The sequence below is a fragment of the Leuciscus leuciscus genome (genome assembly GCF_965113295.1).
Source record: "Leuciscus leuciscus genome assembly, chromosome: 14".
Taxonomy (NCBI): domain Eukaryota; kingdom Metazoa; phylum Chordata; class Actinopteri; order Cypriniformes; family Leuciscidae; genus Leuciscus; species Leuciscus leuciscus.
Genome location: NC_138738.1, coordinates 10,710,584 through 10,727,186, shown reverse-complemented (window position 1 = coordinate 10,727,186; position 16,603 = coordinate 10,710,584). Strand labels below are relative to the sequence as shown.

Genomic DNA, 16,603 nt, shown 5'->3' with positions numbered 1-16,603 from the left:
TTCTAAAATGTATAAAATTATATGTTAAATAAAATATTGTAGAATTTTTATTTTTGAGTTTTTTTTTCTTTCTTTTTTTTGGGTTTGCTTTTAATAATAACAATAATAATACATAATAATAAACAATTTCATTGTGTTGGGGTACCACATTATATCTATTGTAAAATCTGGGTCCTGAAGCAAAACCGGTTTATAACCACTGCCATAAAACACAGTGGCACTGTAACTCTCAGAGCTTTGCGCTTCTGCTTTATATGATGAGGAGGAGGAGGATACCGTTTGGCCTGCTCTTTTTCTCCTTCACAACACTTCTCTCATTCTGTTGCTTACTCGTTCGTCACTCTGTCATCTTGTGCCCTGATGACATTCAGGGAGAGTGATGAATCACATCGAGAGAGAGAGAGAGACAGAGAGGAAGTTGAAGAGGCGTTCAGTGAAATACAAGATGTATTATGCATGAAAAATCAACATATTTAAAAAATACGAAGGACTTAAGTACACAATTTCTGCGAGGGAAAGTTAAAATTAGAGCGTGCAAGTGAGAGAACTAGTGTGAGAAAGATGTAGCTAGAGATATCTGGCTGTGAGAATAGAGAGAATGTGTGTTATTGAGTTTGAAGGTGGGTGTTTTTTTTTTTCTTAAAGCAGAAAGAGTATTTTTAAGTGTAGACTTGAGAAGAGACTACTTGTGGGAGTGTTTTGGTAAAAACAAGGATGTGTTAAATGTCTCTTGCTAATAAAAAGAAACCCACTGTCCTTTGTCATTTGTTTCTGAAAAATCTCTAACCCTTTTGCGGCAGCACATCATTTACTTTAGTCTTGAACCGCTATAGATCTGGATCCATATCTGAATGTGCAAAAATCTGAAAACAGATTTAACGGAAACCATTTAAGATCAAGTCACTGATTAAAAAGATCTCATTTATAATGTTGTATTATCTATAATAATAACAGATAAATGCATTGGTCTTGTGAAATATTTCTGCGTTTTCACAAATTATCTGAATTTTGACTTTTTTTTTTTTTCATTTCTCCTTGTAGATCACCAAGCAGCAGCTGCAGACCACTAAGGACCGCTTTGAGTCTTTTCTCAAAGGAGACACACAGATTGTGGCGGATGAGGCCTTCATCAACGCTGTTCAGAGCTATTTTGAGGTGAATTATTGCAACAGCAGAATGAAATTGACCCTTGTCTTGCTCAAGTAATCACCCATGGCATTATTGGTTGCTCAACCAAAATGATTGGTTTTTTTTAAACATCTACCCTTAAATATTTAAACCAGCCTCAAACTGGTTTGAGAACATATCAGACTTTTTTTTTATTAGACGTTGTTATGTTATGTTATGTTATGTTATGGTATGTTATGTTGCTGATATTCATCTTCTTCTATATTATAATGATTTATACGCTACTGTTCAAAATTTTGAGGTCAGTAAGATTCAGTAAGTAAATAATGCTTTATTTATACATTTATAAGTGACAGTTACAGATATTTATACTGTTGTAAGATTTCCATTGTAAAATAAATGCTGTTCTTTTGAACTTTATATTCATTAAAAAAGTATCCGTTCCACAAAAATATTGAGCTTTTTGAGATATTTAAATGTTGAACTGTTTTCAACATTGATAATAACAATTTGTTTGTGAGCACCAAATCAATATATTATAATATTTCTTAAGGATCCTGTGACACTGAAAACGGGAGTAATGATGATGAAAATTCAGCTTTGTGATCACAGGAATAAATTACATTATAAAACATTAAAATGGGTTGAAAAAATTGAAAACAGTTATTTTAAATTGTAATAATATTTCACAATATTGCTGTCTTACTGTATTTTTTATCTAAAACACTTTTCAAAAACTTAAAAAAAAATCTTACCTACCCCAAACTTTTGAATGGTAGTTTGTTAATAATTTTTCTCTGATTAGCTTAAAATGTGCAGGCACCTTGTTGTACCTATCAGAGCCTGCAATCACAAAGACAAGTGTGCATTCCCAACAACACATATTTCAGTGATATTTGACAGGTAATAGTGCTATTTTATGCTTGCTTCCCAAAAAAAATTGCTTACAGCGCCTTTAAACTGAAATCTCTTAATATTAAAAGTATAAGACATTAGGTAAAATAATAAGACATTTTGGGCCAGATTTACTAAACAGGGCAAATTAGCGTGAGAGCGCAGTTCCAAAAAAGCAGATGTGAGTGAAAAGTTCTGCGCTTGATCAACTGATGACACACAAATTAAAGAACACAGACACAGCCGGATCATTTCCATAATGACCAATGCAATCTACCAGTTAGCGTCTGGTTTAAGACGTGCTTATTTGGGGCGGTAAATAATAGCGCAAACACCAGTAAATTGACTAGCAAACCTTAGTAAATCACCTTGCATGATTCATTTAAATACTCTCCTCCCATAAATGTTGCATCTGAAAGGGAAACTCCTACAAATGCATATGCAATAAGGTCAATCGCAAAAATAACTGTGTCCACGCTTTTTCATCTCTAATTTTTCACTGCGAGTCTTTAATAAATCCTGACGGTAATTTTTTAATGCCAAAAAAGGGTTCGGGCTGACACAAGCTGCTAGTAAATCTGTTAGCAATAAGTGCTTTGCTATTAACATTTTTCCTGTTAATTCGCCAAATTGTCCTCTATAGAATAGTGCACTGAATGAATGAAAATGAGTTTGGTGTCTCTGTCCGTGTGAGGTTGTGGCATGTTAACCTCTCCTTTAGGCGATTAGCTCGGGGCTAAAGATGGCAAACAACAATAATATCATGAACCCGCCCCTTGATTATTGAACTGCGTGTCTTGAAATGTTGCATAGCCAGTTGTAGTTACCACACTACAGATTAGTCAAAACATTTAGATGATCACATGCCTTCGTAAGTGAATTATCATGGAGATGAGAGCGCCTAAATAGCCCTTCAGGGCTCTCCTTAGCTAAAACACATCTCAAATACAAGTGTTTACACGTGCTCTGTGAAGAGATTGCTATTCTAATGGATTCAAGTATTGTGGTAAGGTCACTACATTACTACATCCTGTTGCTGCGGTTTGGGCTTCTGTGCATGCTAATTACTTGAGCAATATGGCTGAAAGTGGCTATTAGAACACTTTAGACTGCCTCGCATATGAAATCGTTAATACAAATGCTTTGTGTGTAATTGTCATAGTTGTAAATAATTATTTAATGTAGCCAGAAGCAATTTCAAGACTATTTCAAGAGTGTTTATAAGTGCTAACTGAGAAATGTTTATACAGTACATATATAGTACACTAAATAAATATGTATGTGTAGCACATCTGTAATGTTTTCTACAGTGCTAACAAGTCCCAGCTTTGACAGACAATTAGTTATGAAATGGGCAAATTGTGAACTGCTTGTAATATTCCTCTAAAATGTCTGAAACCTCTGAAATCAGACTCAGAAGACTTAGAAAAAAGTCATTGCAGGGCCTGTTTGCGGAACTGTTCATTTCCAAATCAGTGTCATAGCAGGCTACAGAAAGAGAAGCTCACTGTAAACTGCAGTCTGGATTGGGACCAGACAGCAATTTAAAGCTCTATTTGTCTTCTTGAATGGAGAACGATAGAAGGCTTTTAAATGGAATGAAGAAAAGCAGCTGCCAAGCACACCAATTGTTAAGAAAAACATAAATCATGTTTTACTCTCACCTCTATAAACCGGATTTGAAACATTGCGAATAGGAAAGGAGGAGGCTGGAACTCAATAGCCATTTCGTTTGGACTCCCTTTACTCTGGTTTGAATTAGGAAATATCTTCTGAATAATTCAGAGAGAGAGAGAGAGAGAGAGAGAGAGAGAGAGAGAGAGAGAGAGAGAGAGAGAGCCCACTGCAACATTTTTGCCCACACTGATCCCATCATTTCAAAGCAGTGAAATTTTACAGTTACCATTGCTTTCCATGGCTTTAATGGCATTGGTTATATTACTGCAGTATTTCACAGTAGATGATGTTGTATCTATCACAGCATAGAATATTAAAGCAAAGCACTGAGGCATCATTTTCTCTAGCAGATTGGAGTGATTGAAAACACAGTGAATGTTTTAAAGTCACCCAAGAGAAACTTTTTGAAGGGAAAATAGTTTTCCTTACTTTATCACCACCTCACCTGTAAAGGTCCAATGAAATGGTTTGGCGAGTGCAAAATTTTTTCTTATGTTAATTATATAGAAACAGGAAGTTTTGATGGGACATGTCTATGGACCCCTCCCTTTTTTAGTTATTTAGCCTACTTACATTAGAGCCATGAACCATACTTGGTAGTCAGAGTTGCCAACATAATAAAAAATAAAAAATAAGTTGATATATGTATATATATATATATATATATATATTAAAAACAATAATAATAAAATATATTTGGATATTTAAAAGTGAATTAAGTCAATGTTTAGGTAGCATATAGATTACTAGCACTCCAATTTTGAATATTTCTTGAATTATTTGTTGCCTTCCCCTTGTCTGTATGACCTGCAGGTTTTTCTAAAGAGCGACCGTGTCGCTAAAATGGTCCAAACAGGAGGTTTATCCGCTCTAGACTGTCGCGAGGTGTTCAAGCGCCATATCGAGAAACGTGTGCGGAGCCTTCCAGAGATTGATGGTCTAAGCAAGGAGACTGTGCTGAGTTCCTGGATGGCTAAGTTTGACACCATCTACCGCGGAGACGAGGACCCACGAAAGGCGCAGCAGCGCATGACAGCCAGCGCCGCCTCCGAGCTCATCCTGAGCAAAGACCAGCTCTACGAGATGTTCCAGCAGATCCTGGGGATCAAGAAGTTTGAGCACCAGCTGTTGTACCAGGCTTGCCAGGTGAGTGGGAAACATAGGAGCGAGCAAAGGAGCTTTTTGAGCCAGTAGACACAATTTGACCATGAGATGCTCTGAAAATTATTACAGTGTTTTGGTTATATAAAATATTTTGGTTATACACACACACTAAGAGGTCGGACACTTTTTTTCCCTTCTTTTTTCCTTTTGTTTTGCCTTGAAAATGGTAGGTCAAACACACATTGTTGCGATCTATCATTCCACTTGCAATGTTTTTTAATTATTGGTTTATGAACATATGCATCAGAATGATGTTTTGGATGTTGCGACGCTCCTCTTTGTGTTGTGCATATCAAGACTCCTACATTCTGTTCCAAGTTTTTGCACTTAATCTACTTTAAATGCAAATACACGTGTTGTGTCAACAGCTCCTTACTGTTCACAGTGTGATGTTATGGTAAGATCCCAACTGTACCGAGATCTAAGTAAGGCAAAGATCCCTCATGACTACTTCAATCAACATAATATTTTCAGATCTAAAATAATATGTTCTTCTCAAGTGAAGGACGTGCTTGGTTTTATTGTCCTTGAATTCAAAATAAATCACATTTCCCTGCCTTACAGAAACTTCAATACTGGCACAGTTATGATATTTGTCTAGAAGTACAGAAATGACTGTCTTTGGAGGATAAATCAAGAGAAATTTGCATATTTTCCTGTATTCACACACTGCAGGACTGCAGACATTAATACGGCTTCATCTCATTGGTCTGAAGTTTTTATTACTGAGGTAGAGTTTTCTCTGTTTTTTTAAAGTCGTGCTTGGTTGTGGTTATGTATTTGTGCAAAAGTTATAATCGTTTTCATACAGCTTTTCCCGAACACTACCCCTGTCTTCCATTGTTAGACCAAACAGGTAGTTCCGCCACAAACTGTCACCATTGGCTGAGCCAGAAGTTGACTTGTCGGCACAGCATTTTCATTCTTTCACAAGTTAATGTGAAGTTGTCTCTTCACATTAAACTGGGTTATGAGAATGTATTTTACATAAAAACTTCACGTTAAGATAGCATCGTTAAAAGATTCTTAGCCAAAAGTTACAGCCGTACGAAAACACTTATTAAGCACAGGGCTTAAAAAATTGCAGACTCTTATAGTCTTCTTCATATTTTAGCTCTTTTTCCTCAGCTATGTTGAGAGAGATCTCATCTGTGCCTCTGCCATTAAATCTCTCTCTTTCAAATGTGCTTTGAAGATGGCTAACCCACTTTTCCTTGTCTATTTTTCCTGCTAGCTCAGACTTCAGGGTGAGGAATTAGCATACAGTCTCCCCATGTTCGTCACTCAGAAAGCAAAAAAAAAAAAAAAAACCAGCTAAAGTGACAGAAAATCCGTGTTAGTCCATTCTGTTTTTAATGGATTTTATATTGCTTGGATGGAATGCTACAGAGCATTTACTTGGAGACTAAGTTTATTTCCTAATTAAACGTCCTCAATTTGTAAAAATGGGCAAATAGGCATTTGTTGAAAGCACTTAAGGGATCTATAACACGTTGAAAAATGCCTTCAGGGAAACGTGATGTAAGAAATCGTTAATATATCAACTGATCTTCTCGATGGACAAACAAATAGTCAGAGAGTGGAGGAGGGAAGTTCAGCATAAAATATCTTTAGTCCTGGCAGTGTTTGTGCCAGTGTAGTCAAACCATCACAGTGCTGTCAGGGGCAAAATTGCTGCATCTGCCAACAAGTAAGCCCACAACCAGCATTTTTCACCACTTGTGTGACACTGTGTGACAAGTATACCTGCAAGCACTGTTTCCATGACAAACAAACAATGTTTTGCCGCTGATTTCTGCCAGTTTCATAGGCACTTTTTTATATTGTTAAATGCAGATGGTACATATACTTACAGGAAGAGTTGAAAGTTCTGTCATCATTTAGTCAGACTCATGTGCTCATCACCGTGTTATCAGATTCACATGTGTGGGTTTTTTTTTTCTTCTTATGGGGAATGAAAAGCAGAAGTCTACAAGAATGTGCATGCCCGATTTTTTCCATACAATGTCAATGTCATACAAAGTCATATGATGTTAAGTTACAAATGCGCCATTAAGTTATGAAAAAATATTCTTTAACAGTTTGGGTTCAAAAAGGTTTTTTTTTTTTTAGAAATTTATACTTTTATTCAGGAAGAATGCCTTAAATTGATCAAAAGTGATGGTAAAGACTTTTTACATTGTCACCATAAAAATTCTATTTCAAATAAATGCTGTACTTTTGAACTTTCTATTAATCAAAGAATCTTGGGGGGGGGGGGGGAATTATTACTGTTTTCCACAAAAATATTAAAGTGTTTTGAACATTGATAATAATAAGAAATGTTCTTGAGTAGCAAATCAACATATTAGAATGATTTCTGAAAGATCATATTAAAATAAAAAACAGTTTCACAGTATCAGTTTTTACTGGATTTTTGATCAAATTAATGCAGCCTTGTTGAGAATAAGAGACTTTTTTTCAAAAACATTAACAAATGAACCCAAACTTTTGAACGGTAGAGTACCTGGGACCTTATTTAATGATTGAAATTCATTAATAGGCTTAGAGGAGGCAAAAAGAAATGGTCATAAATCTATAGCTTTAGGATTTTGCAGCATCCTCCAAGGCATATGCTTTATGGTGTAGATGGAGAACTCAGTGACACAGATAAAAGAGCTATTTCAAACCCACATTTAATACATCACAGGCGTACATTTGGGATGACTCAGAGGCTTGGGTGTCATATCATCCTGTTGGCTAGGCCTTTTATGATCAAAAAGCCCTTGTAATTGCTTTGGGAGATCATCAATTAGCTGGCCAATCACTGCTTTATACTAGCTTTGAAAAACTAATTTGATGAAAGGTTACTTAATTTTTTTGTTGATGATTTCAGAAATGTTACAACTTGAACTCTCAGCTGATCTCAAAGCAGGCAATAGGTTGGATTTCCGAGACAGAAACGTGTCTACCATGAGTTTGTTTACTCATTAAACAAGAATCAATCGGTCCACCAAGCATATTTTGCTTTTGTAGAGTTACAAAAAGCCTCTCTCTTGCTCTTTCCCTTTATCCTCAGGAAGGACTCTGTTGTGTGGGTCGCAAGGCCATGTGTGGGAGGCGTTTTCTCTTGGCTGCCAAAAGATGCTTCATACACCACCTGCAGTGTATTTAATGAAAGCACAATCACACATAATTGGCAAAAATTGTCTGGCGCTCTGTGCATTCAGCTGGAGCAACTGCGCTGTTGACTGCCCTGAACATACACATACCCATCATCGCAAACAAAAACAAGCGATCCGTTGCATTAACTTCACAACCAGCCTTTCCTCTGGCTCTGTTTTTCCTTTTTCAGAGCTGAAATCATTCATACAGCCTCCAAAAAAGTATTTGAACACTTAAAATGTCTAAAATATAATTACGTTTTACAACAGAACATCAAAACAAGTTAAATCTGCAAACTTGATGCTAGGTTTATCACTTTTTATCATTTAAAACCTTTAAACAATTTTTGGTAACACTTTATTTTAGTGTCTTTGTTACACGTGACACGTAGTTACATTAGTAATTTAACTATAAACTATGCATAATTACATGCAATAACCGTAAATCAAACCGTAATCCTAACCCTATAGTAAGTATATATGTGGTTCATTAATATTACTCAGTAGCCTATTTAAACTTTGAAATAAAGTGTAACCCAATTTCTTCATTTTGTCTATGAATTGTGACTGGGTTTTATATTGTCTTATCTAATACAGTGGCAGACATACAAGTATGGCTTAAATATTCATTTTGGGGTTACTGTGTTTTCAGATTTACTACATACTTCAGCAGCAAACATTGCAGGCCATTTGAATGCAGAGGTAGTGAAGCATCTCAAAAAGAGCGTTATTATCAGCCATTTGTGCATTTATAAACAGAAACCTTTTACAGGAAACCTGTCAAATCAGGACGGATGAGTATGAGTTTAGGATTGCTTTCTGATTATTTCGCCACACAATGGTTAATGAACTGTGGCGGGCAGTTGTGGCGGGAGTGTTTTGTCAAATAATGTTTGCAAATAATGCAGCGGAGATGGCGTATTTAATGTTTGCCGGTGCCATAGCGACTGAAAGCAACGTCTGCATGTCTTACTTTACCGCAGCCTTTCTATTAGTTATACTGATAACATGAATTATCAGTATTTTATGGGTAACAGGTTAGGATTCAGTTATCATTGGAGATTTTTTGGATTACTTTTAAACATCACTGCTTGGATCACTTATAAGTGAAGTTAAATCTGTTTGAGATTAGTCTTAGAAAATAGTGAATGTCTTCTGCACTGTAGTTAGTGCTAGCTCATAAACCGGTCCATTCACGCTCATCTCCCTGCAGTCACAAATAGATTTTCTCTGTGATGCACACCTCTGGTGCCCTCAGAGCCTCCTCATTGAATTACTGAATAGATTCATTCAGCCTTCCCTGTTTCTTCTTTCTCCTTGTTGACTGTTCTTTGTTGTTTAGGGCACATGTATAACTTTGAATGTTGGCTTCTCTGACAGCTTAGAAAACGCATGTAAAGAACTGTCTGATGGTATTTACAATCTAGATAGATGGATAGGGCTGCCGATATTGGAAAAAAACCTCATTGCATTGTTATATTTTGCTTTTCTGCGATATACACTGCGTCTTGAATAGCTGTATTCGGAAAGAATTAGTCTTTCTAGAATTATTGGGGTGAAAAAAATTGGGTGTTTACACTTGAGTATTCTCTTTATAAGAACCAACTCTAACCAACTCGTTTCAGTAACCATAATGTGAAAATAGTTTTTTTTTTTAAGTTCTTTCCACTTTATTTTCACAATTTTTGACCCACCCTTTCAGTATGACTAAAATAATAAAATAATTGTATTGTGATTATTAAATAAAAATATTAAACAAAAATAAGAAATGTATTGCAATAATACTAGCCTATTACTGTAAAATAAATGTTTTATAAAAAAAAAAAAACAATAATTATATAGTACAACTGTTAAATTCCACTAATGTTTACATCTTAATTTTCAAAAGTTAAACCATTGCGCTTTTATTTTTAATTAATTTTTTTAATGTGCTTCTGTTTCATCATTTACATGTGCAGCTCATGATACAGTGTTTCAGTAAATGAACAAAGCTGATCTGTGATGAAAGCCCTAACATAAGTTTATACAATAACAGTATGCTGTCTTTGCCAAGCCAACATACAGTAATTAATGTGTGCATATGTAAACTGGCAGTGAAATTGTGCTGTCAGACTTCTTCTCTCTGTTCTTTCTCTCTCTCTGAAAGCTCCTTTAATTTGTCAGGCCCACTGCTTTGCATTTAAAGCTCCTGTTCATTTCCTCAAAAGCAATTGGAAAAAGTTGATACAACTCATAGCAGTCCAGCTGACCCAACAACAAATGCAGTTTCTTAATGTGTTTGGGAAACAGTAGCAGTGGAGGAATAGAGAAAAAGAGAGGTTGGTTCATTGCAGCCGGTGACAGGAGCTGATTATGTGCTCCACTAATCAACAGCTCAGAATGAACCAGCAGGGTAACAGCATACGCACACACACACACACACACACTGCAAATTATCATTCATATTTCTATGCTATCATGCACCGAAACGATGCATTTGTTCTATATAATAATGTGCATAATTGGTTGTCTTTTTTTCTCATTGTCCCTCAAAAGAATGTGTCTGCCTCTGCCCTTTTTAAAAGAACAGTTCGGATGTTCTGTCCTTTCATTATTTTACAGTACATGACGAACTGCGGCATATTTGACTTAACTATTAAAATGAAAACCATCAGTCAGCGTATCTGTCTACTTGTCTCTTTTTTTCTCTCTCACTTACTTTTCTTTCTGTCTTAAGGGCATTTTACACAGTACATGCTAGGCAGTAAACTTTTTTTCTATTTTTTTGCATTTTCTATACACAGGAAACACACTGCTTTAGCTCAATAGTAGCACACAAAAACATTGTGCATTTATGAATGAGGCAAATACTCTAAACATTATATTCCAGGTTGCATGTAAGTGATAGCTGATTAAAAAAAACACTTTGCAACTAAATCGCTCCCATTATAATCATTGAAGTGGTTTACACTGGAAGCATTATTGCATTGTGTCTACTCCAGACTTTTTTTCCCCCCATCCGACTAAAAAAAAGTAATGTGATGTTTCTGGTCTCTGGTATGCTAATTAAAATAATGTTTTTATGTAGATGCAGTTGTAGCAGTACAGAATTTATTTATGCGATATTAAATATGCTTTATAAGTCTTGGCAAAGTTTAAATACTTGGAGTTCCTACAGCTATAGTTGACAAACGGTGTTTCGTAGAAACAAATTATGAATGTCATTCTTATATTCGTCGTTCATCGTTTTCAGTAAAGTGAGTACATATCAATCTATCTGTAACAGAAAAAGCAATAGTGAAACATGATAAAAACATTGTTACTCACATTACTGTCGGATCCAATATAGTCAGCTGTCAGCACTCATCAACTTTTAATGAACAGTGTCTTACTAATAGGATCTGAACCTTTGTTAAAAATAAAGTTCATCCAAGCTTTCTTAATGTTAGGATCACAAGAAAGGCAATGTAATGGAAAGACTGTGTTTTCCCACAACTTGGTGAAACGTCAGTGAGACATCTCTATCGATTTGTTTCTTGACTAATCCTGTGTTTGCATCTCTCTCATATTTACTCACCTTCTACTTCTTGCATGAATCGGTGGGCGGGGCTAAAAGGAAAGGATGTGGGCGTTTATCCTCTGCAGGGGCGGTCTTTCGTCATACTGAGACAAAATCCGAAACGAGTCGTGCAGTCGAGTTTTGAGCAGAAGCATGGCAACCGCTGTCGCTTTCAGTGCCGCCTCCGTTCTGCCGCCTCTGTCTCATTGAAAATGAAATGTAAACCCTTTGTAATTGTGTACTGTGTAAAATGGCCTTTTTACATGGTACACCAAATCCTTCCTTTTCTTCCTTTTCTGGTGTTATTTTGCCTGTCTTAATACCCTGCTTTTGCTGACCACTGCAACATGTTTTCTAACCCCCCCCCCCCCCCACCACCACCACCACACACACACACACACACACACACACACACACACACACACACACACAATCACACAAAACCTCTGTCACTTCCTATCTGCCAGACTGACCAGTAGATCAATAATAGTAGCCAAGATGTTCAGTCTTTCGAATATATCAGTGGACGGCCGAAGGTCATGCTGTAGGGTTTAGTCACATGACTCAATCTTGTGCTGTCTGCCCTATTACTTCACACAATGTCACAGATGTCACTCTCCCACACGCAGCAGAGAAACCTTGAAGGGAAGAGAGAGAATCAAGGCAGTTGGAGAGGTGGTTGAGAGAGATGCCATGAAGGAATGTGGTGACAGCAGAAAACGGTGAGAAAGAGAGAGAGGAGGAAGAAACGAGCGAGGCTGAGAACACAGTCTGCCATCAGCAAATCTAAATGTGTGAATGCATTATTGATGCAGTGAGTCTCTGAGTTGCGCTTGCCTTTCGGTGAGGATCAAGGAATCGGGGTAACAGCTGTTGGGAGCTCCCTCTGCTGAGATGCCGTCTAACTCCATCCGATCACAGCACTGAAGCGAACATTGCCGTTCGAACCTTGTGCCTGTTGTGTTGGATGGGTGGGTGCTGTATGTAAAACCAACAGGGATTCAGTGTCTTTTGAATTACAGAGTACAAACTAACCAAATAACAATGCATTTTATTCTGCTTTATAAGAGTAATAATCCACTTACGGCTGTGCATTACAGTGATTTTAGCAAGGTTAAGGTTGACTGCTTTAACATTACCCCTTTATCGGTGTAAAATCAATATAATACATGACTTCCCATGGCTTGTTGCTTTAATATGCTTTGATGTGAAATGTTTTACATAGGCTACAACACCAGAGCTACAGCTGTTAAATGAAGAACTGAGGGAAAGAGACTAATGCTGACCTCTATACAGACACCCAACCTCCATGTTTTGTTTGCCATCTATTATTAAGGCCAAGCTTTTTGATGAAAGAGGCATTTACCTCCAAACAGAACAAGAGCATGCAGAATAAATAAGGAAATTGAGCTGGTTTGTACTTGGATCTACCAGGTGATTTCCTGACCAGCATTTCAGCTGTGTTTGCAGATGTCTCCTGTAAATTATTTATAACAGCTTATTTGTTAGCTACGTGCATAAAATGCTCAAGAACTATAGAGAGATAGTCATTAAGCATAAACTGAGCGCAGAGGCTCTGACCCGAGCAGCCCGGGGAACAATGCGATCATGAAACTGGTCATTAGGTCATTGTAGTGCTCTCAGTGTGCTATTAAAGTTCATTCTGGTATTTTTAGCCTAAAAAAAACCCCATGTGAGAGAGACTTTTGAAGACCAAAGGACTTATGATCAATAATTTAAACAAAAGCTTTTAGTAGAACACAATGCAGCTGAGAATTCTGCGCTGTAAAACTGGAAATATACTTTCTCTTTTCATTGGCATCGCAATGCCATCTTTCATTCTGTTCTGGGGGCTGCGCTAGCACAAATGCGCACACAAGAGGGTTCCCGTATTTGCTGAGCCATGCTTAATTAGAACACAGCCCCTGGAGAGCAGGGCAGAAGATAGACAGGGCTCTGGGGACGAGGACTCAACTCTGCCCCATGTGACAAGGTTTCCCACTCCAGACTGACTGTCGCCATGGCAAGGGTTGCCGTGGTGCTGTCGCCCCTGGATTCTGTGTGGACAGGAGCAGGAGAGTGACAAAGACAGGATGTGATGGCTTTGGATGGGGAGGCTTCAGATGTCATAACACACAAACAGACAGTGACACGATCGCACACCCACACACATGCAACAGAGTTATCAGGGGTGAAGAGATTATTTCCTATTCCATCACATCAGATTTTCCTCCATAGGGGTTCTCCATCTTTCCCGGGGTCCTTGTGGATGTGATATAGTTTATGCTTTACAACATGATTTATAGCCATGTATTTATTTATGAGAGGCTGTATATACGAGCAGTGCAAAAATTGGTTACAGATGGAATATATTAGATGTTTTATTGATGCTATGTGTGGGTTGCAGAATTCTGTGGAAATGCAGGCACAAAAAAATGTAAAAGATGTACATTTTGACGTGTCAGTTGATAAAAATGAAAAATATGACTTAAATAATGACAAATTATTTTAATTAATTTAATTGAACTAATTTTGTTATTCATCTCTTATTTTAATCAAATTAACAGATCTTAAAGTAACTTAACGTAACAACATAAAATAACTTTAAAATAACTTTAAACAATTCTAGTTTAAATTAACTAGAATTGTATTTATAGAAATGAAAATAAATGCAATTTTTCCTTTAATCACTGAAAGTCACAATGAAATCAAAATTGACAATTCTTATTATTTTATGGAACATTGAATATTATAAAGGATATTTCTGTGCACATCGTAATTATTCTATTGTAAATCATGTGCTTATAATCTTTTATCAAAATTACTTCCTCTACTTATTGCAGTGACATCTCTTCTCTTCTCTTCTGATGTGTTTACCGGCGTGAGGGCTGGACAACTTTTCACTCAGGCCCTGTTTATACCTGGTATTAAACCGCGTTTTCTTCAATCTGATCACAAGTGGACAATACAGGTGTAGATGGGGTCTAAAACATTTTGAGCTTATCCACTTTCACACGTCCTTGTAAGCCTAAACTTGACATAAACTCTCAAAACCCTAAAATCTTGCATTTCTGTGTGACCATTTATCTTTTCAAAGTGTGACCCCAGTTATGTCACATATGGGGTGCAGGGAAGCTTTTACGTGGATCAGAACTAATTAGCTGCCTTCTGGAGATGTATTGGTTGGTGTTTGTGTGTTGAGTTGTGAGGACTGATGGTAACCAATGTAACTTTGTGTGTATATGTGGTTGCAGTTGGATAATCTGGACGAGCAAGCAGCTCAGATCAGGAGAGAACTGGATGGGCGTCTGCAGATGGCTGATCAGATTGCCCGGGTAAGTCTCATCATTTGATCACTTACACGTGGACAGAGATATTCCGGAGGTGCTGTAAACAGAACTGCCATCCGTTCCACTGCAACTCAGTCAATTCCGTTTATGTACCCACATTCAATTCATAATTTAAACCGGGATTTACCTTCGACTAGACCTGTTTGCCTCATACATAGTTCAGTGGTTGTAGCATTTTCCATAGGGACCCCATTTGTCAGTCGACATAATGTGTGTAGTGGCAGATAAGGGAACGTCTAGGTTACTAATGTAACTCTCGTACCCTGATGGAGAGTTGTTATGTCCCCCCCCCCCACAACCCTGAATTTCCATGGCCGGGACACCGTCTCAGCTCTTCAGCATAACCCTGAATGAGTGGATGCGTGCCGCCATCTTATATGCCCGTATGTACGGGGGAGGGGCTCAGCATGCAAGTTCCACTTGCCAATTCCATTGGCCGTTTTTCTAAAACTCAGAGGTGATTGGGGCTCCCAAGTGAGACCCCATTTGGCAGTCGACACAACGTCTCCGTTCCCTGAGGGTTACATCAGTAACTAAGACGTTTTCAATTTAAAGTTTTAGTCATTTTGTTATATGCTTTTTTATTTTTTTATATATATATATTTTTTTTTTTTATGTATCTCAAACACACACACACACACACACACACACACACACACACACACACCGGTCAGACTAAAATCATAACATTATACCATTAAGTTCTTTTTTTTTTATATATATATACATTTTTTCCCCATACAAACAATGACATAAAAATAACTTTAAATACTTTGACAATATGATAGGGAAATCACCATGTAAACTATTTGAATAACCTCTTCCTCTAAGCTTTGAGCTTGAAAGTACTTTTCTATATCTTTTTTATATTTTTATAAAATATATATTTGTAAGTTTTTAATAGTGTTAACACCAGTGATAATTTAAAATAAAGTTAATGACAATTATTTAAAATGTTATGGTTTATTTTTTGTTATTCAAAACTTCAGGCTGGCAAATTCCCCAAGTTTGTGTCGAAGGAGATGGAGGCTATGTATATAGAGGAGCTGAAAAGCTCAGTCAACCAGCTGATGGCTAACCTGGAGAGTATGCCGGTTTCAAAGGGAGGAGAGTTCAAACTGCAGAAGCTAAAGAGGGGACACAACACCTCCATCATTGATATGGGGCAGGAAGATGAAAACCAGCTGTCCAAGTCTGATGTTGTCCTGTCTTTCACACTTGAGGTAAGAACTGTTCTAGCCTACAGGCATTGTATTAGTTTTGTGCTCAAGGCCAGGGTTCAGTATAGTGTGCCTTTTCATCGGGCCCAGGGGAGAAAGAGTGATTTTTAGTGGTGGCCCTGCTCAAGGCTTCCATACCTTTGACTTTCTTTGGTGAAGGTTTGTGGCATTTCGCCTTGCTTAGACATTCTTGATGTTTCGCACACAATTAACCATTAAGTGTAAAACATATAACCAAAATTGTGAGACAATGGCAGATGCAGAAGAGGTGGCAGAAGTGTTTGAGAAGCCCGTTTGGGAAACATTAAGCATTTTTGGTGCAAGTGGAATAGAAATTACAAACATTAACACATATTTTTTTTAAGGGTTTAGCTGTTGTTTTATCCTTTGAACCATTTAAATGTTAAATTTAAACATTAATTTAAGTAGTCAGTAGCCTGTGTTATATAGTCGAAAACAAATTGCTTTTTTTTTTTGCATTAAATATCA

The 16,603-nt window shown here is 37.1% G+C and overlaps 1 protein-coding gene across 9 annotated transcripts in view; it reads left to right on the top strand.

Annotated features, from left to right (window-relative positions):
- The window catches only part of cadpsb (Ca2+-dependent activator protein for secretion b), an 82,331-nt gene that overhangs the window by 24,795 nt on the left and 40,933 nt on the right, over window positions 1-16,603 (top strand). For all 9 annotated transcript variants that reach the window (XM_082189667.1, XM_082189666.1, XM_082189670.1 and 6 more), the window contains exons 2-5: window positions 1,042-1,155; window positions 4,513-4,845; window positions 14,799-14,879; window positions 15,884-16,117. In XM_082189667.1, the coding sequence (XP_082045793.1) occupies window positions 1,042-1,155; window positions 4,513-4,845; window positions 14,799-14,879; window positions 15,884-16,117 (762 nt within the window). The remainder of the gene's footprint in view (window positions 1-1,041; window positions 1,156-4,512; window positions 4,846-14,798; window positions 14,880-15,883; window positions 16,118-16,603) is intronic.